The sequence below is a fragment of the Pan paniscus genome, chromosome 21 (genome assembly GCF_029289425.2).
Source record: "Pan paniscus chromosome 21, NHGRI_mPanPan1-v2.0_pri, whole genome shotgun sequence".
Taxonomy (NCBI): domain Eukaryota; kingdom Metazoa; phylum Chordata; class Mammalia; order Primates; family Hominidae; genus Pan; species Pan paniscus.
The window spans coordinates 2150359-2170149 of NC_073270.2; the positions used below are offsets into that span (position 1 = coordinate 2150359).

The window sequence follows — 19791 nt, forward strand, 5'->3', positions numbered from 1 at the left end:
TTATGAAAATTAAAAGCTTTTGTGCATCAATAGACACTATCAACAGAGTAAAAGGCAATTCACAAAAAGGCAGAAAATATTTACAAATCGTATATCTGATAAGGGAATAATATCCAAAATATACAGAGAACACCTAAAATTGAACAACAAAAACCCAACAACTCAGTTAAAAAATGGGTAAAGGACTTGAACAAACATTCTCCTAAGTCATACAAATGGCCAATAAGTACATCAAAAGTTGCTCAGCATCCCTAATCATTAGGGAAATGCAAACCAAAATTATAATAAGATACCACTGGCTGGGCATGGTAGCTCACGGCTGTAATCCGAGCACTTGGGAGGCTGAGACGGGGTGGATTGCTTGAGCTCAGGAGTTTAAGACCAGCCTTGGCAACATGGCGAAACCCCATCTCTATTTAAAAAATAAAAGATACCACCTCATACTCATTAGAATGGCTAAATGGCTACTATGAAAACAAAACAAAACAAACAAAATAACAAGTGTTGCTGAGAAGGTGGACAAATTGGAACGCTTGTGCACTGTTGGTGGGAATGTAAAATGGTGCAGCCTCCGTGGAAAACAGTGTGGTTAATATCACTAAACTGTAGACCTAAAGTGATTACGATGATCAATTTTATGCTATGTGTATTTTACCACAATAAAAGACTTCAAAAAACTAACAGAGTTACAAAAAAAAAATTATCTTTTTTTTTTTTTTTTTTTTTTGAGACGGAGTCTCGCTCTGTCGCCCAGGCTAGAGTGCAGCCGCATGATCTCGGCTCACTGCAAGCTCCGTCTCCTGGGTTCACACCATTCTCCTGCCTCAGCTGCCCGAGTAGCTGGGACTACAGGTGCCTGCCATCACGGCTGGCTAATTTTTTTGTATTTTTAGTAGAGACAGGGTTTCACCGTGTTAGCTAGGATGGTCTCGATCTCCTGACCTTGTGATCCGCCTGCCTCCCAAGGTGCTGGGATTACAGGCATGAGCCACTGTGCCCGGCCTAAAAATTATCATTTTTTTTAAAAAAAGAGATATCTGCTATGGGTGTCAAATATGCTAGGTACCCCATGGACAAGGGGAATGGGAAGTTGGGAAGTCTTGGATATCAGCTACTTGGTAGAAACAAAGAACAATATTAACCATAGAGGGCTTCCTGGAGGAGGTGATACGGTTGGGCTGATGCTAGGCCAAAGAAGAATTACAGTAGTGAATGATTTCACCTCAGTGCCCATCTAGGCGCTGCCCCTTGGTTCAGTTCTTCATGGTTTCCAGGGAGGCAGGGAGCTTGGAATACCCACATTGCTATCACTTGGCAACAAGGAACTGGTGGCTGCAGCCACCAGCCAAGTTCTTTCCATCATCCTGGGCCCTCACCTCTGGCATGGGCTCTTGGTAGTGGGGGCCCAGACAGGGAGGCACCCGCCACCTGCTTCCCTTCTCAGCCACCCACAGCCCTTATAGGGCAGAATGGGACTCTTGCTGATGTAGGTAAGTCCACAGAAAGTGCTGGATGGATCAGGGGCAACACACACACACACACACACACACACACACCAGCCCCAGGAGTTCCTCCCATTTGTTCCCATCCCTGGAGGACCCTGGGGTTCAGGACAGGTGGAACATAGTCCTGGCCTTCAGGGGATTCACAGCCTAGTGCAAGAGATAGAGCTCACCTCATTCTTTCAATACACTGATGCCAGTGCCTATTCCATGCTGGCTGCTGGGTTACATACTTTCTTCTTCTTCTTTTTTTTTTTTTTTTTTTTTTTTTTTTGAGACGGAGTCTCGCTCTGTCGCCCAGGCTGGAGTGCAGTGGCGTGATCTCGGCTTACTGCAAGCTCCGCCTCTCGGGTTCACGCCATTCTCCTGCCTCAGCCTCCCGAGTAGCTGGAACTACAGGTGCCTGCCACCATGCCCGGCTAATTTTTTGTATTTTTAGTAGAGACGGGGTTTCACTGTGTTAGCCAGGATGGTCTTGATGTCCTGACCTCGTGATCCGCCCGCCTCAGCCTCCCAAAGTGCTGGGATTACAGGCGTGAGCCACCGCGCCCGGCCTGGGTTACGGACTTTCTAAGGCGTGGCTCACCCCCGGGCAGGGGTGTGGGAGGACATAGCAGATCGCACTACAACACCCTCGTCACCCTTCAGCAGTCACCTCTAGACGCAAAGACTGCTTTCTCTAAATTATGCAACTCTGTGCCTGAGGGCCTTCCAGGACCCCAGAAGCAGCTCTCAGCCTGTGGCAGATGCCCTCAAATGCAATAGCTCTGAGACATGCCCCACCCTGCCTCCCAGAGTTCCTGGGTAGGAGTGCGGTCCAGTTGCCCGTAGAGGTAACTGGCTTCATCACACTCCCTCTGCTGGCTCCATTTCCTTCCTGTCTCACTTCCCTACTCCACTGCCCCCACCGCTATTTCCTGGAATCAGCTCCCAAATAAACCACTCAAATCCCTGTCTCACCACGGGCTTCTGAGAGAATACATGTTAAGACAGGGATGATGGTGTAGAAGAGGGAACTAGTGTTCTGTAAGATGCCAGCTACAACCAACTGTATGCAAAGCAGTGTTGAACCAAGGGGTGGGGGTGACGGAGCTGTCTGCCCTGGTGCAGACAAGGAGTGGGTACATTTGCTGTAAAAAACGTAAAAGCAGTAATAAAACAGACCAAAAGCCAGTCCACTTTTTACTATCATCATGTACCAGCAATTTGAATCAACTTCAATGATAAAATTCTCCACCTGACTAAGGCTGATAGCTCTCACTGTCCCATGCCCACCCCTTGATAGCCCACTGATGCCAAGCACACTGAGGAAAGTGCAATTAATCATGGGCAAAGAGATGAGGGAAACCTCACTCAGGAGGCAACTTGACCTTGTAATCCCACAGAGCTAGCTGCATTCCACCATGCCTTTGCACATACTGTTTCCTTTTACTGGAACACCTTTTGATCCTTAATCCACTTTTTTTTTTTTTTTTGAGACAGTCTCTCTTTATCACCCAGGCTAGAGTGCAGTGGCTTGATCTCGGCTCACTGCAACCTCTACCTCCCGGGTTCAAGCGATTCTCCTGCCTCAGCCTCCCGAATAGCTGGGATTACAGGTGCCTGCCACCACGCCCGGCTAATTTTTGTATTTTTAGTAGAGACAGGGTTTCACCATGTTGGCCAGGCTGGCCTTGAACTCCTGACCTCGTGATCCACCTGCCTCAGCCTCCCAAAGTGCTGGGATTACAGGTGTGAGCCACCGTGCCTGGCCAGTACTTTTTTTTTTTTTTTTTAAACACTAGACAGTGAGCTCTATAGGGACAGGAACCTGTTCATCTGTGTCTGGCCCACAGTAGGCACTTAGGAATGGGCTGCCACTAAGTAGGCACCTTAAGTGGACACCCTGCACTATGGTTCATGGCAGCCCAGCCTATGAAAGTTTATTGATGGAAGGAATCTGTAGAAATTTTCCATAATTGGATAAGGGCATTACAAACAGAAGGGACAGAGCAAGCAAAAGCAGGGAAGACTGAAAGTGCAGAACTTCTCAGTAGAAAGGGCAAATAGCTTTATGCCACAGGCAGTACATCTCAGAGAGGAGTTCCACAGCCACTAGCTTTAGTGTCATCCAGAATGTAGTCAACATACATGCACTCTTCCTCAGACCTTCTCATCCAGAATCTCTGCAGAAGGGGTTCAAGAATCTGGTTGTCTCAAGGAAACTTTAGGAACACAAAATTTGGAGAGGCACAGGGCCAGCTGACAAAGGGAGTGATGAACTATAAAGAGGTAAGAGTGCCCTGATTGGGTTGGGGCTAGGCCAAGAATTCATTCCTTCATTCAGTATTCATTGTCTTTCAATAAGTATAGATTGATCCCAGAAGGCACTCAGGTACATATGTGCACAAGGTAGACATGCTCCCTGTTCCTTTGTCACAGTCTAGTGGAAAGACAGTCATTAAATAAGCAAAGAAATAAACACCTAACATAGTTTCAGGTTACGATTAATGCTTTGCAGGAAAAAAAAAAAAAAAGCCAGAGAGGGATTAAAGACGGGAGAAGGTTATTTTGGATGGAATGGTCTGGGAAGCCCTCTGTTGAGGATGGTAGGAGTGAGGGATGGAGCCACTTGAAATGAAGAAGCAAGACATGCAGATATCTGGGAAAAGAGCATTCCAGGAAGAGGAACGCAAAGGCCCAAACAGAACACATGAAACAGGGAAACTGGCTGGGAAGCTACTGCAATAGTCTAAGTGTGAGATGCTGGAGGATCAGACCAGAGTGGAAGCAGTGAAGGTGATGGGAAGTGGTCAGATTCATAATATATTTTGAGAGTGGAGTCAACTAGCTTTGCTGTTGGACCAGATGTAGATGTGAGAGAAGAGGGGGAGCCAAGGTTATTGCAGGTATAAAGGGGATGAGAGGACAGTTGAAGGAGATTGAATCAGAGAGGTACAGGGCTGGCAGGGCTAGGGCAGGAGATGGCAGACCACATGCAGGTTCCTGCAGACCATGGGGAGGACTTTACTTTTCCATTGAGTGTGACGATTTTGAGCCAACGGATGTGATCTGACTTTTCTTTTCTTTTTTTTTTTTTTCTTTTCTTTTTTGAGACAGAGGATCGCTCTGTTGCCCAGGCTGAAGTGCAATGGTGCGATCTTGGCTCACTGCAACCTCCACCTCCACCTCCCGGGTTCGATTGATTCTCATGCCTCAGCCTCCCGAGTACCTGGGACTAAGGGCGTGCGCCACCACACCCAGCTAATTTTTGTATTTTTAGTAGAGACAGGGTTTCACCATGTTGGCCAGGCTGGTCTCAAACTCCTGACCTCAAGTGATCCGCCTGCCTCGGCCTCCCAAAGTGCTGGGATTACAGGCATGAGCCGCCACACCTGGCCGATCTGACTTGTTTTCTAACAGAATCTCTCTGGTTGCGGAGTGCAGTACAGACTAGAGAGAGACAGGAATGGAATGGGGCAGTTCTGAGGCTGATGCCAGGCATCCAAGTGAAAGATGACAGGAGCTTGAACCAGGTTAGTGACTGGGATGGGGAAACTAAATTTATCTGGGTAAAAACAATAAGTGGATTTCATGAAACTTGTTTAAGTAATGGGTGGTAAAAATCATAAAGGGGGTAGGCAAATAAATGATTGAAATTTGGTAGTGGGTCAGGAGCTTCAGCTCTGCGGGCAGCAGTTGTGTCTCCTTGGAGAAGTGGTTTCAACTCTGAGCCGTTTTGTCATCTGCAAAATGGGGATAATAATGGTCCATACTTCATAGAGTTGTTGAGAGGGTGATGTAAAGGTTTTAGCGCACGACGTAGCACACAATAAACACTTAATAAATGTTATCTTAGAAGCCAGACTGCCAGGTTCCCATAACCATTTCAGCCGTTCACCGGCTGGCTGTTGTCATCTTGGTCAAATTATCCCTCTGTGCCTCAGTTTCCTCATCTGTGCAATGAGGCACATTAATCGTTAATATCAACTGCATAGAGTTGGGTTGTGAAGATTAAATAAATGAATACAAGTAAAGCATTTAGAATAATGTGGACGGTAGCAAGCACGGCGAACGTGTTAACGATTATTAAGAATGTATTTTAGCCACATTTCCCAGCCCCTTCCCCGGCCTAGCATACCCCATTTTGTGGATGGGAAGTCTGCCTCTCAGCAAGGTGGCCTCTTGGAGGACGCTGTGCCCGCGTCAGGCGATCCTGTCGACTGCGGCGAAGACCCGGCTTCCGGCTTTGAGGGGCCCCGCCTTCCGGCTTTGAGGGGCCCCGCCCCGCTCGCGCTCCCTGGCGGAACCTTTTAGTGCTGCGCTCGCGTTGCCAGCCCGGCGCGCCTCACGCAGTTGCGCCCGCTGTTGGGACTACTTCCGGCTTCCCCGCCCCGCCCCGTCCCCGGGCGTCTCCATTTTGGTCTCAGGTGTGGACTCGGCAAGAACTAGCGCAAGAGGGAAGCGGAGTTATAGCTACCCCGGCCGCGGAGCCGGCTCACTGGACTACCCCCGCCCCCTTCTTTCCTCCAGACGCCGAAGTCGCGGGCGCTCATGGCGGGCCTGGAGGTACTGTTCGCATCGGCAGCGCCGGCCATCACCTGCACGCAGGACGCGCTCGTCTGCTTCTTGCATTGGGAAGTGGTGACACACGGCTACTACGGCTTGGGTGTCGGTGACCAGGTACGCCACGGAGCCGGCCATGGTGGAGGAGGGAACTGTCTTCTGCCCAAACTCAGAGTACCGGAGGCCTGGTCCAGAGCGCCCGATTTCCCCGCCTCTCCCAATGCAGGGCCTGGGGCACATGGCAGCGTTGGTAAAACCTGCGGGTCGGAGGTTGCTCACCTGCCCCATCCCAGCCCAGAGTCCCTCACAGCACAGCTGGCACAACATGATTTGTAAACTCAAGGGCGGACACTCGCTTCAATACAGCTTGGCAGCCTCTCAGGCTAGGACTGTGTGGACCTAGCATTCCATAGAATGGAAAAGAATCTAGACAGGAGTTTAGCTCCCCAGAGCACTTCTCACCCACCTGATCCCCTCTGAACTCCTTACCACCCAGCCTCGGGGTGAGGGGACTGACTCAGTTCCGCCCTCATACCACACTAGAGCCTCCACCAAACATCTGGATCCAAGCACAGGTACAGGAGTGAGCTTTGACCTACTCAGCCCCAGGCCAGGGCCCTTTTTTCACCCGTTAGCATGGGCCCAGAGAGTTCACACGCCTTTCACCCTTTACTGAAGGGCCCAGCATAGTCCACTCGCTACTGCCATCCCCAACTCAAGCTCTAGGAAACAATCACCCCCCAGAGTCGTACACACATACACCCTGGGTGTGAGGGTCATATAAGATTTTCTCCTCATAGTTGTCCCCATAGGGCCATCCCCTCTTCTCCCATCCCCAGGCTCCACCTCTTACAGCTAGGGACGTCATTGTCATCCCCACAGAGTTCTAGGACTGCTGGACCCAACCCACCTCACTAATTCTTTGCTCTAGCATTCTTCTTTCTTTCCTGTCTCTTCCCTGTGACCCTCATCCCCCACATCCACATCATCCTAGACATCTGCTTCCTGGGAGAAGTGGGCCTGCCTCCATGCCTGCCCCTCACTGTCACTGTTCTCTCACTCTCAGAACCAAGACTAGCCATGGGAAACAGACCACCCCACCTATTGCATCTTGCAATGAGATTTCACCCTTCCTCTCCTTTTTGACTGCTTCAGTTCTCAACTCCTGTAATCATTTTTTTTAGCTTCTCAAATAGAGTCTTAATTCTCCTCTCCTGACATAGCTTTAGGGACCTGTCTTCAAACTTGCTTTATACATTCTGAGCACTTAGACAAGTATCCCCTTTCCCCCACCCCTCACTGCTGTCCCTATTCCTCTCTGTCTCTTAGAACTAAAGACCAAGACCACGATACCCCTCTCACACTTTACCCCCTCCAGCAGGAATCAGAACACAAGAACCGTCAGGGATTTCTGGCTCTTTTTTTCCCCAGACCTCAATTATCTCACTGGGACCCCAGGTACACACTCAGGATCCCCATTCCCACCTCCAAACTCACACATACTTCATCTCTCAAATGGGCTCTAAGACTGGAGATGAGGATGGAAAAGAACAGCTAGCCTTTCACACACACATACCTGGAAGCAGGAACCATTTCACCTTCCCAAACACATCTGTCCCTGACCTTTCTCTTTGTGCTGCTCTTCATTCCACATACCTTCAAAATGTCTTTCAGCATTTCAGACCTTGGGACCAGGTAGAGACAGCACCCCCATTTCAGCGTCAGGCCCCTCTTTCAATGCATAGTTCCCCTAAGAGAAATCTTGTCTCCCCACTTGTCTTACTGCAGCTTTTTAATCTTAAGCAGCTCTTCACTTGCCCCAGTCATTTTATTTCAACTTTTCCTAGATTCTTCAAAGAAACTGGTATGTGGGATGGTGCAGGGGACAGAGGGGCTGAGAAGAGGAGTAAGATTTGATTTTGACCTGGGATCTCCTCCATTGGCCCTCAGCTCCCCCTGCCCTTTGTCTTGTCCTTCAGATGGAACAGCTCTGCTTTGCACTCTGTCCCTCCTCATGTACCTCACTCCCCTTACCTACTCCTAGCTAGCTACTTCTACTCTGCCACACTGTCAGAACCCCATCCACCTCTGCTGAGGAACTTGTTCTAGAGGGTGTGTCTGATACCCTTCTCTTCTTGCCATTCCACAAATAAATATCAATCACTGTGGATCTGCTCCTACATTTCTTACCCTCACTCATGCTGTCTGAATCACTTTGACAGTTTAGGGACGTGAGTTCACATAAGTCGATACCTTCTATCTGGCATTACCACCTTGCCATACACTCAAGGCTCCAAAATTTTCAGATGAAATGTACAGAAAGAATACAATCTCATTTTAATACTGTTTTTTTTTTTTTTTAAAAGGTCCTTGACCAATTCCCCAAGGTCCATCTAATTTTTCTCTGTTCATGGTGCTATTCGTTGAGCTTCTGCAGGCCAGAAAAAGATGCTGGTTTCAGACATCTTTGGGGAGGCCCAGGAGCCTGGGGAATGAGGTTTTTGTAAGGCATTGCCACCTTTCCTCTATCTACCCCAGCACTAAATCTTGCATGCCCCCGAAGGAATGAGTGTTTGGATTGCAAACTAGAGTGTGGTGTGTTTTTGCTTCTCTCTGCCTTTTCTCCTTGATTGCCATTGGGGCTCAGGTTGCACTTGTCCTTCTGTCACTTCTGCTGAGTCTACTTTCGCTCAGAGTGGAAACTGGAGAGGCATCTTTCCTATTAGTTTATTTAAAAAGAGGTTTAATTTTTCAGCCTGGGGCCAGCCAACTCAGCTGATTCAATTGTGTTTTCCAAGCTCAGAGGATATTTGTGTTGCCTTTCCAGCCATCTGCTGTTTCCACCCTTCTGGGGGTGATAAGGAGAGGAAGGTCCCAAGAGTGTATGCTTGACTATACAAGTTGACAGTTAAATGGAAAGCTAGATTGTCTGCTTTCTCTTAGGTTTTGCCTCCTCTGTTACAGGGGAATTGTGTACATAAAACTTGATTAGAAAACCAGTGCAGCCACTGGCTTCAACAAAAATCCAATACTTGAATTTGGATTTCTTTCTTGAAGTCAGAACCACTCCTCACAAGAACTTTACAGCTTTGTCAAGTGGTTTACGTGCCAAGGGGATAGGTAAGGGATGACTTAAGTGGTTATCGACATTGTTAGAGAATTTTGTTTTCTGTTGTGGGAAATCTAAGGATTATGATGAAAGAGAGAAAATGCCCAAAATGATCTGTTTAAGTTTCTTTGGGTGAATTTTAGTTCAGAGGCATTGGGGCAAATTCATGGCCATTAAAGAATGCTTCCAGTGCCAGGATTTTGCCTAAGAAGACAATTATCTTTATTCTCTTAGGGCCAGTCTTGTGGACCTGGCTGGGAAAAACCTTCTCTAGCCATAGCCTGGGCAATCAGGAGCTCTGAATTCCAAGCACAGCCCTACACCTGACTTGCTGAGACCTTGGGCAGCTCTCTGACCATCTCAGGCCTTAGAGTTTTCTTTTCTTTTTCTTTTTCTTTTCTTTTTTTTTTTTTTTAATCCGAGATGTCTCACTCTGTCACTCAGGCTAGAGTGCAGTGGTGCTATCTTGGCTCACTGCAACCTCTGCCTCCTGGGTTCAGGCAATTCTGCCCCAGCATCCTCAGTAGCTGGGATTACAGGTCCCCGCCACCATGCCTGGCTAATTTTTTTTGTATTTTTAGTAGAGACAGGGTTTCACCATGTTTGCCTGGCTGGTCTCGAACTCCTGACTTCAAGTGATCTGCCTGCCTCTGCCTCCCAAAGGGCTGGGATTACAGGCACGAGCCACCGCACTCAGCCTCGGGCCTTTGATTTTTCATCAGAGGAAGTTAAACCACGTGACTGTGTACTTAGGCTACTTTCCAACTGTGGCTTTCTGGGACTCTTGATATTTGATGTCAGGGTTTACAGGGCAGTTGCAGACCATGTTTGGCCTGATATCACCAGGGTCTGTCCTCTGTTTACTGGGGAACATCAGTTGCACTGCAGTTAGAGACATCAGTTTCACCTGACTTCAGGGATTTTCTGTAACCCTGGAAGCCAAAGGTGATGGGGTGGTGAGCAGACCAAATTGTTTATATTCCAAGAGAGAACTCTGGTGGATTGAATGCTGTACATGGAGGATATAATATAAATTTAAAGGCCTTTGCCAGAGCAAAGATGAGGATGTCATCAAATTCCTGGCTTCCAAAGTAAACAAATCCACGACACTAAACGCTAAACATATTCGGGAAATTTACCCAGTTTGGGGTGAGGGGATAGTTTCTTTTTCTCAGAAGAATGGTTTGATTAGTTTTACTTTTGTTTTTCCTCACTCTCATTTCTATGCTTCAGGCCTATGAATTTCATTGTCATCCAGCCAGGTTTTAAACCATGACAGTTGCGACATCCTGAATTTTATTTGGGATCTCTTTCCCCAGAGGATTTCTGAACACCAGGGGTGACGAAACAGGAGAGGCCAGCAATTCTCAATGTGTGGTCTCCCCTTGTCCTTGGTGTGTGAAGTTTTGCTTTGCTGGACCTTTGTCTTTTCCATTTTCTTCATCTCTGGTCCCACTCCCTCCCGCTGTATTCTCATGACTACAGATCTTCCCAGTCCACCTGCCCCATGGTGAGCAATATAAATATACATCCATGAAAAAAGATTATAGCATTTTTTTGTGCTTTTTAAAATTTTTACATAAGTGGTACTGGAGTGTAAACCTCATTTTTTGGGGAACTTTTCTTTAAATCATATTTTTTCTTTTATATATAATACGATCATTAGATCTGGTTTATTCCTTCTGACTGCTATATAGTATTCCACTGTAAGCATATTTTGCATTTTATCTCCACTTTTGCTACCTTAGCCAAGGCTATAATGAAGATCCTTTGTTATGTACCCTGTGCACAGGGTTTCTTCTGGGAGTAGGGATTTTGGATCATAGGATATTGGCTCACCTAATTGCACTAAAAACTGCCAGATTGCTCCCCGAAGGGGCTGTACAAGTTTAAATGCCCACCAGCAGGGACTGGAGGTTCCCATTCTCCCCACACCTACACAGACATCTGGCAAAAAATAGAAAACTGGGTAATAACAGTCCGAATCATATAACTTAGTGTCTCTTTATTTCAGTTCTGCTTCTCTGATTGCTAGTAAAATTGAATACCTCTTTAGACACTATTAGCCGCTCTTTTTCTTGTTCATATCTTTTGCCACTTTTTGGAGTTCCCAATTGTTATTGTTCATTTTCCAGGCATTCCCTTTAGGTAGAGGTTATTAATTTCTTTCCTTTGCAGCCATGGCAAATGTCTCTTCCTAGCCTGTGGCTCCTTATTAATTTAGTAGTGTCTCTGTAGAACAGAAGCTTTCAATTATGAACAGTGTTAAAGGCAGCATTTTCTTTTATGGATTTTGTTTAAGAAATCTTCCCTACCTAGAAATCACTATATTATTTTTCCTGTAGAAATAATTTGAGAACTATTTCTCAAACTTTAGTATGGAAAGTCTTAGGATTTTTAAAAAAGAAAAGAGGAAGACATCACAACTCACAATAAAAGATGTATTTTACACCCACCAGGCTGACAAGCATGAAAATGGCAAGCATTTTACCCCTACTAGATTGGCAAGCAACAATAGCAATGTTGCCAACTACACGGAGCAACAGGAGCTTTCATACATTGCTAGTGGGAGTATAAATCGGTAACTCTTTAGAAAACAACTTGACTTTATCTTATAAATTAAAAGCTTTTCCTCCATGCATACAGTATAGAAATTTATCCACATGTGTACCAGATGTGTACAAGAATGTTCATAGCAGCATTGTTTATAATAGCAAAACAAATAAGCTGGAAATACTCCAAATCACCATCAACAAGTAGATGTATAAATTGCAGCATAGTCATACAGAATGCTGTGTAGCTGTGAATGTGAATCAGCTGTAGTTAAATGCATTGACATGGATACATTTCCAAAAACTATCAAATAAAAAAGGCAAATGACAGAAGTGATGCTGTTTATTTTAAATTCAAAAACATTTGAGGCTGTATTTTTATGGTTGCATGTATAGTAATATAACTCTAAGGAAAAGTAAAGAAATTGTTTAAGAGTGGTGATTACCCTTGAAGGGGAAGGAGGGACATTTATTGGAGTATGCTACCCAAGGCTTTAGCAGTATTGCTGATGTTCTATTTCTTAAGCTGGTGGTAGAGACATTTTATAATTCTTTGTTATTTGTACATGTGCTACATTTTGTGTATTATGAAATTATAATTTTTGTACATCACTGCAGTCAGCGTGTATTCGGATCTGTGTTTTTAGTCAACACCTTGGTAATCCTATTGAAGTTAGCCTAACGTCCAAACTTTGAAAAACACTACTTAGAACTTCGCAGTGTTCCTCAAGATGACTGGCTTTATTCTTAGCAGTGGGATGGGGAAGAGATAATTATTAAACCAACACTGCAGATTCTTGACAGGTTCCAGTGCTGTGTCAGAAAGGTAGCTCAATATGAGGGAGAGCGCAGTAGAACAGAAGCCCAGAGACCTGGGCCCTAGACCTCTCTCTCGCTGTAGGATCTTGGGCAAGTCATTTCTCTTGACCTCCACATCTTCATCTGTGAAGTGAGGTGGGTAAGATTAGCTTATCTCGTGAGGTTCTTTATAGTTCTGTGTTTTGAGTTCATGATCTTTCTCCTCTCAACTGTGGTGTCTTCCCAGCCGGGTCCCAATGATAAGAAGTCAGAACTGCTGCCAGCTGGGTGGAACAACAATAAAGACCTGTATGTCCTCCGGTATGAGTATAAGGATGGGTCCAGAAAGCTCCTTGTGAAAGCCATCACCGTGGAGAGCAGCATGATCCTCAATGTGCTGGTGAGTCTCTGAGACATGTGAGTCTGCTGATGAGATGGGGATAGGAATGGCTGTTTTGAAACCCATTTAATGGTATGAATCCAGAGCTTCAATGTTCATGTAGCCCTTACCTAGTGATCCCACTTCTGGAACTTTATCTTAAGGTGAGAACCCTAAGTATAGAAAACCTTCGTGCACAAAGGTATCCACCACCTGGAATTAAGAAGGAGGGGCTTTCTGTCAACAGGGTAATGGTTAAATAAGGTAAATCTATTCAGTGACAAGATAGAAGGGAAAAACTTAGGTAACCCCAATGGGCTACTTCAGTTCCTTAAATAAATTGAATTCTTTGCTGCCTTGGAGCCCTTGCACTTTACATTTCCTATGCTGGAAGGCTCTTCCCCTCCCCCATCTGCCACTCACACAGCCCTTCACCATTCCTTCATCCTGGACAATTCTCTTTCATTTTTGACTTCCTCAAAAAGTTCAGTTCTGACTACCCACTCCTACTCCCAAAAAAAATCTAAATTATGTCTCTTTACGCCATCATTTTATTTTCCTGCCTGACACTCATTGCAGCTTGTAATTGTGTACTTATTTGTGCTTTGCTTTTATTCTGCCATGGGACTATAAGTGCCACAGGGCAGTGACTTTCTTTTTGTTAACTTTTGTCTTAGTGGTTTGGGTGTGACCATGTAGAAGTATCCTGCTGTATGTATTATACTGCACTTTGCTTTTTTTTCACTCGGTGTTTTGGAGGCAAGACCTTGACATGGAAATACATATAGATATACCTTATTTGTTTTAACTATTATATAGTTTCTCATAGCACCATAATTTCTTTATTCCTTTCCCTTTTGATGAACATTTAGATCTCGTGTCAGATAGGGTTCTTGGTTTCAAACAACAAAAACCTCTTGGGTTAGTTTAAGCAAAAAGGGTTTATTAAAAGAACCAGGATCACCCAGGCGCAGTGGCTCGCACCTGTAATCCCAGCACTTTGGGAGGCTAAGGCAGGTGGATCACTTGAGGTCAGGAGTTTGAGACCAACCTGGTCAATATGGTGAAACCCTGTCTCTACTAAAAATATTTTTAAAACTTAGCCGGGCGTGGTCGTGGGTGCCTGTAATCCCAGCTACTTGGGAGGCTGAGGTAGGAGCATCCCTTGAACCCAAGAGGCAGAGTTTGCTGTGAGCTGAGATTGTGCCACTGAACTCCAGCCTGGGCGATAGAGCAAGCCTCTGTCTCAAAACAAAACAAAACAAAAAGAACCAGGATAGCTCACTGAAACAGGTTTAAGGCTAGGTTTCCAGAAGCAGTGTCCCAAATCATGCCCCGGAAACCACTGCTGCCACCACCACTGCCCAGTATTAGATACTGGCTGATTCTGTCTGCCCTGGTGCACCCTTCTCTTAAGCTGCTGATGTGACCCCCTGGCCTCTGCTGCTACCCTCATTAGCAAGATGTCTGCCCCTTGCTGGGTCTGCCTCTCCGTGTTGCTCACCTCCAGATCAAAGTTGATGCATCAGTTCAACACCTCAATTACCATGCCTGAGCCCTTTTGCAAAAGAGCCTGGGAAGTAGGTGTTTTAGTCTCTGCCTTGGAAAGGCAATATTCCTAAATCAGAGAAGTCTCCAAGCCTTAGGAAGGTATTTCATATAAACAGTCCTTATATATGTCTCTGTGGACATACGTGAATATTTCTTTAGGTTGAAGACTTTGTTACTCTCCCTTCACCCTCCCACTCTTAGCCAGAAATATCCCAGTCTCTCACTTTCTATTTTCACTCATCTAGGAATATGGCTCACAGCAAGTGGCAGACTTGACCCTGAACTTGGATGATTATATCGATGCAGAACACCTGGGTGACTTCCACAGGTACTTCTAAATGATGTCTCTTCCCTGGGAAAAAGAAGAGAGAACTAATGGCAAGATATAAGGAATAGGGTGGATGTGTCCAGAAAATTAAGGAAGGTGAATGGAAGAACCTTTTACTTCTGGGTACAACTTCCTAATTTTCTTTTCTGTTTTTTATGTATTTGAAGAGGAGACTTACATAGGAAATGCCACATGAAACAAGATGATGCAGTCAAGAGTCCACAAGTGCTGTGGTGGCTGCAGAGTAGAGGTGGAGCCCGGGCAACTCATTCAGTCAGAGCAGACTCCTGGGAGGATGTGTGCCTCATTGGGTCCCCAACCCCAGTCTCCAACTTATTTAAAAAAAAAATTATTTTCTTTAGGGTCGTTTTAGGTACAAGCAAAATTGAGCAGAAAGTGCAGAGCATTCCCGTATTACCTCCTGCTCCCATACACCCACAGTTCACAGCTTCCCTGTGTCAATATCCCATACATAATGATTCATTTGTTACAACTAATGAGTCTACATTGACACATCATTATTAGGGCTCAAGCTTGCTGTTGTGCAGTCTGTGGGTTTTGACAAACAGATGAGAATGTGTGTCTATCATAGTATCACACAGAATAGTTTGACTACCCTAAAAATCTGTGCTTCTCCTATTCTTCACTCCCTTTTCCCTAACTGCTGGCAACCACTGATCTTTTTACTGCCTCCATAGTTTTGCCTTTTCTAGAGTGTCATATAGTTGGTATCATATAGTAGTATGATTCTAGACCTTTTCAGCAGATAGAGCTAGGAAAATTTTTCCTTATAAGTTTAAATTGCCACCTCTGTTTTTAATATAACACTACAGTATTCTTTTTCTCTTATTCCATACTTATATCTCCCTTCTCCTGTGGTGAGAACCCTGATTCCCAGCAGCATCAATGTATTTACTTATTTATTTGATCCTAGAATACACACAAATATTTTCTGAATTGCTACATCAGTGCCTACCAAGAACAAACCTATTAAGTAAAGTTCCAAATGACTTATTTCCAGTTCTTTTTGTCTTTTAACTATGTTCCACAAAAGATGTAGGCAGAGTAGTGTGTTCCAAAGGTACTTAGATTAGTGCTTGTTTTTAAAATCAGTATAATGAAATTATCTGTTTTATATATAGTTAAGCTGATTTATGTCTGCTTTATTCCATTATAGGGATTTTCCCCCCATCTTCATTGACCTCCTCAGGGTTTTATTTTTTATTTTATTTTATTTTTTTGAGACGGAGTCTAGTTCTGTCACCCAGGCTGGAGTACAGTGTGACTGTTCAAGCAATTCTTCTGCCTCAGCTTCCCGAGTAACTGGGATTACAGGTGTGCACCACCACACCCAGCTAATTTTTGCGTTTTTTTGTTTTGTTTTGTTTTGTTTTTTGAGATGGAGTCTTGCTCTGTCACCCAGGCTGGAGTGCAGTGGCGCGATCTCGGCTCAACTGCAAGCTCTACCTCCCGGGTTCACGCCATTCTCCTGCCTCAGCCTCCCGAGTAGCTGGGACTACAGGTGCCCACCACCACGCCTGGCAATTTTTTTTTTTTGTATTTTAGTAGAGATGGGGTTTCACCATGTTAGCCAGGATGGTCTCGATCTCCTGACCTCGTGATCCACCTGCCTTGGCCTCTCAAAGTGCTGGGATTACAGGCGTGAGCCACTGCGCCTGGCCAATTTTTGCGTTTTTAATAGAGACGGGGTTTTGCTGTTGGCCAGGCTGGTCTCGAACTCCTGACCTCAAGTGATGGGATTACAGGCGTGAGCCACCGCACCTAGCCATCCTCAGAGTTTTAGAGTGAGCCTGGCATCACTATAAATGCACAGTTATGAAACCTTAACCAAACCTCAGAACTGCCCAGAAACCCTGTTGCATTTAATAGTATCTAATCAGCAATACCCTCTTTGAACCTATTCCAGTCCTCACAGACTTTCAAACCACTGGCCTCCACATTCTGGCCACTCCTCATTTCTCCTCCCCTCTTCCATGCAGCTTCTGTGTGAGGAGGTCTTTTACATATTCCCCTCCTGCATGCCACCCTCCAGTGTATTTCCCACGTAGCAGTTGGACCAGTCTTTCAGACATAGATCAGATCATAGTTAACAACTCTGGCTTAAAACCCTTCAGTGATGCCACTTCACACCCATTACGATGGGTAGTATCAAAATAACCAGAAAATAAACAAGCGTTGTCAAGGATGTGGAGAAATTGGAACTCTTGTGCCCTCTTGGGAATATAAAATGGTGCAGCCACTATGCAAAACAATATGACAGTTCTTCAAAAAATTACCGTATAATCCTGCATGTCCACGTCTGGGCATATACCCAAAAGAATTGAAAGTAGGTCTTGAAAAGATATTTGTACACCCATGTTCGTAGAAGCATTATTCACAGTAGCCAAAAGGTGAAAGCAGCTTGGCTGTCCATTGATAAGATGAATGGATGAACAAAATTTGGTATGTAAATACAGTAGAATATTATTCAGCTTTAAAAAGGAAGGAAATTCTGGCCCGTGCTACAACATGGATGAACCTTGAAGACATTATACTAAATGAAATAAGCCATTCACAAAAGGACAAATTCTGTATGATTCTATTAAAGGTACCTAGATTAGTCAAATTTGTAGAGACAGAAAGTGGATGGTGGTTGCCAGATACTGGGGCAAGAGGGGAATAGGAAGGGGAGTTAGTGATTAATGGGTACAGAGTTTGTTTTGCAAAATGAAAAGAGATCTGGAGATGGATGGTAGGTGATTGCACAACAGTGTTAATGTACTTAACAGTACTGAACACTTAAAAATGGTTAAGGTGGTAAATTTTATGCATATTTTACCACAGTTAAAAGTCTTTAGGGAATACTCATTGCCGTTAGGATAAAGAGCACAATCCTTGATGAGGCCTTAAAGCATTCACCCCTTCAATCTCACCTTGTACTGCCTTCCCCGCGTCCCTGTGCTTCAGCCACAGTGTCATTCTTCTGCCCTCTTCAGACCTCTTCCCTCTGTCTAAAGTGCTCTCCCTGACCTCACGTAGCCAACTTCTGTTTATCTTTTGGTTACCGATTTAAACGTCAGTTCCTTAGAGAAGCTTCCTCTGGCCCCCAGGCTTACAGCTTCAAAACATTTTACTATTTTTTTTGGAGTCAGGTTTCCCTCTGTTGCCCAGGCAGGCTGGAGTACAGTGGCACAATCAGCTCACTTATAAACAGGCCAAGCAGCCTCAACCTACTGGGCTCAAGTGACCCTCCCACCTGAGCCTCCCAAATAATTGGGTCTACAGGCATGTGCCACCATGCCCAGCCAGTTTTTTATTTTTTGTAGAGATGAGGTCTTTGCTGTGTTGCCCTGGATCAAAACATCATTTTTTAAGCATTTAATCAATCAGATATTTTACATTTACCTTCTTAGGGTTGGTCTTCCCTCCTTGCCTGTGATCTCCTTGAGGGCAGGGCTTGGGTCTCTTTTGCATACAGTAGACAAAGGGAGGAAAGAGGGAAATGAGCCAGGCCTGGCCGGCAGAATGCTGCTCCTCTGGGTGTTGCACACTCCCTGACACCCTGGCCCCTCTTAGTGGGTAAGGGAGGGACATTTGGAGTGTGGTCTCTTGACTTCTTCACTCTGGACTTCCACTGGGAGAGAAATTGACAAAACCTGTGGAAGAACCTAGGAATTATATTGGCCATTCATGCTCATTAGAGCATTCCGTCTGTTCAGCAATACTGAAAGAGAATTGTGATCCTCTCTCTATTTGTTTTTTAAGTACATTTGTTTGAGGGGTTTGTGTGTGAGGGAGGGGATATGTGTTTTATTTTGTTTTGTTTTTTGATTACTGTGAAATGAGGGACACAATAGTACTACCTCAGGGTTTTTCTGAGAATGGAATGAGATGTCAGCACATAGAGTGCTTAGCGCTTAGTCCAGCTCTTAGTAAAATACACAAAGGGGAAAAAAATCTGATCACCAGGAGTCATCTCCGTGGAAATGGGCGGTGAAAGCTGAGGTATGGCTCTGCCTCCTGGTCAGAGGCCCTATCTCCCTCCTATGCCTTTCAGCCGTAGCTTCCTGCATGTAGCCCTCTTTGTTAGGTCATTGTGGCATGTCTTGCCTCTTCCAGCAATTTGTGCTCCTCAGTGAGCAAACTGTGATTTGCTAAGAAATATAAACCTATTGTGTTCCATTCTGCTGTACCCTTTCTGTGTCAGATGAGATGGTAGGCTGTCTTTTGCCACAACCAAAATGGCAGTTGTTCTGCCAAGGCTTAGAAATTGTGTGAGAACTTCTCCTTCAGGACCTGGTGGTTTTTTAATCAGGCCTGAATTTTACACATGCCTAGGGAGATCAGAGGCCTCCCTCTGATCTGATTAAAAGGAAAGAAGACTTGAATTTACCCTCCCACCCAGCTTGGGCAGGCAAGCAGCTCATTTTTTACCCATGGATGTCCAATGGCCCCAACATCATTTGTTATTCCTTCATTGAATTACTTTTGAAACTTTGTCAAAAATCAGTTGTCTGTACATCTGTGGATCTATCTCTGGATCCTTTGTTCTTTTCCATTGATCTCTATGTCTCTTCCTCTGTCAATATTACTCTATCAGTATTGATTATTGGTAGGCCTTAATATTGAGTAGAATAATTCCTCCCACTTTTTCTTCATCAAGGTAGTTGTAGCTATTCTAGGTTCTGTGCCTTTTCTTTTTTTTCTTTTTTCTTTCTTTTTTTTTTTTCTTTGTTTGAGACAGAGTCTCGCGCTGTCTCAAAAAGGCTCAGGCTGGAGTGCAATGGTGTGATCTTGGCTCACTACAACCTCTGCCTCCTGGGTTCAAGTGATTCTCCTGCCTCAACCTTCTGAGTAGCTGGGACTACAGATGTGTGCCACCATGCCTGGCTAATTTTTTGTATTTTTAGTAGAGACGGGGTTTTACCATGTTAGCCAGGATGGTCTCGATCTCCTGACCTCGTGACCCACCCATCTTAGCCTCCCAAAGTGTTGGGATTACAGACGTGAGCCACTGCACCTGGCCT

The 19791-nt window shown here is 45.1% G+C and overlaps 1 protein-coding gene across 2 annotated transcripts in view; it reads left to right on the forward strand.

The window, feature by feature from the left end:
- Nucleotides 1–5754: 5754 nt before the first annotated feature.
- Nucleotides 5755–19791, forward strand: part of PSMF1 (proteasome inhibitor subunit 1) — a 49064-nt gene continuing 35027 nt past the window's right edge. Inside the window, exons 1-3 of one of the 2 annotated variants that reach the window (XM_003821255.6) lie at nucleotides 5755–6164; nucleotides 12754–12906; nucleotides 14682–14764. In XM_003821255.6, coding sequence (XP_003821303.1) covers nucleotides 6036–6164; nucleotides 12754–12906; nucleotides 14682–14764 — 365 coding nt within the window. In that variant the 5' untranslated portion in view covers nucleotides 5755–6035. The remainder of the gene's footprint in view (nucleotides 6165–12753; nucleotides 12907–14681; nucleotides 14765–19791) is intronic. The other variant, XM_008974715.5, reaches the window with a different exon arrangement.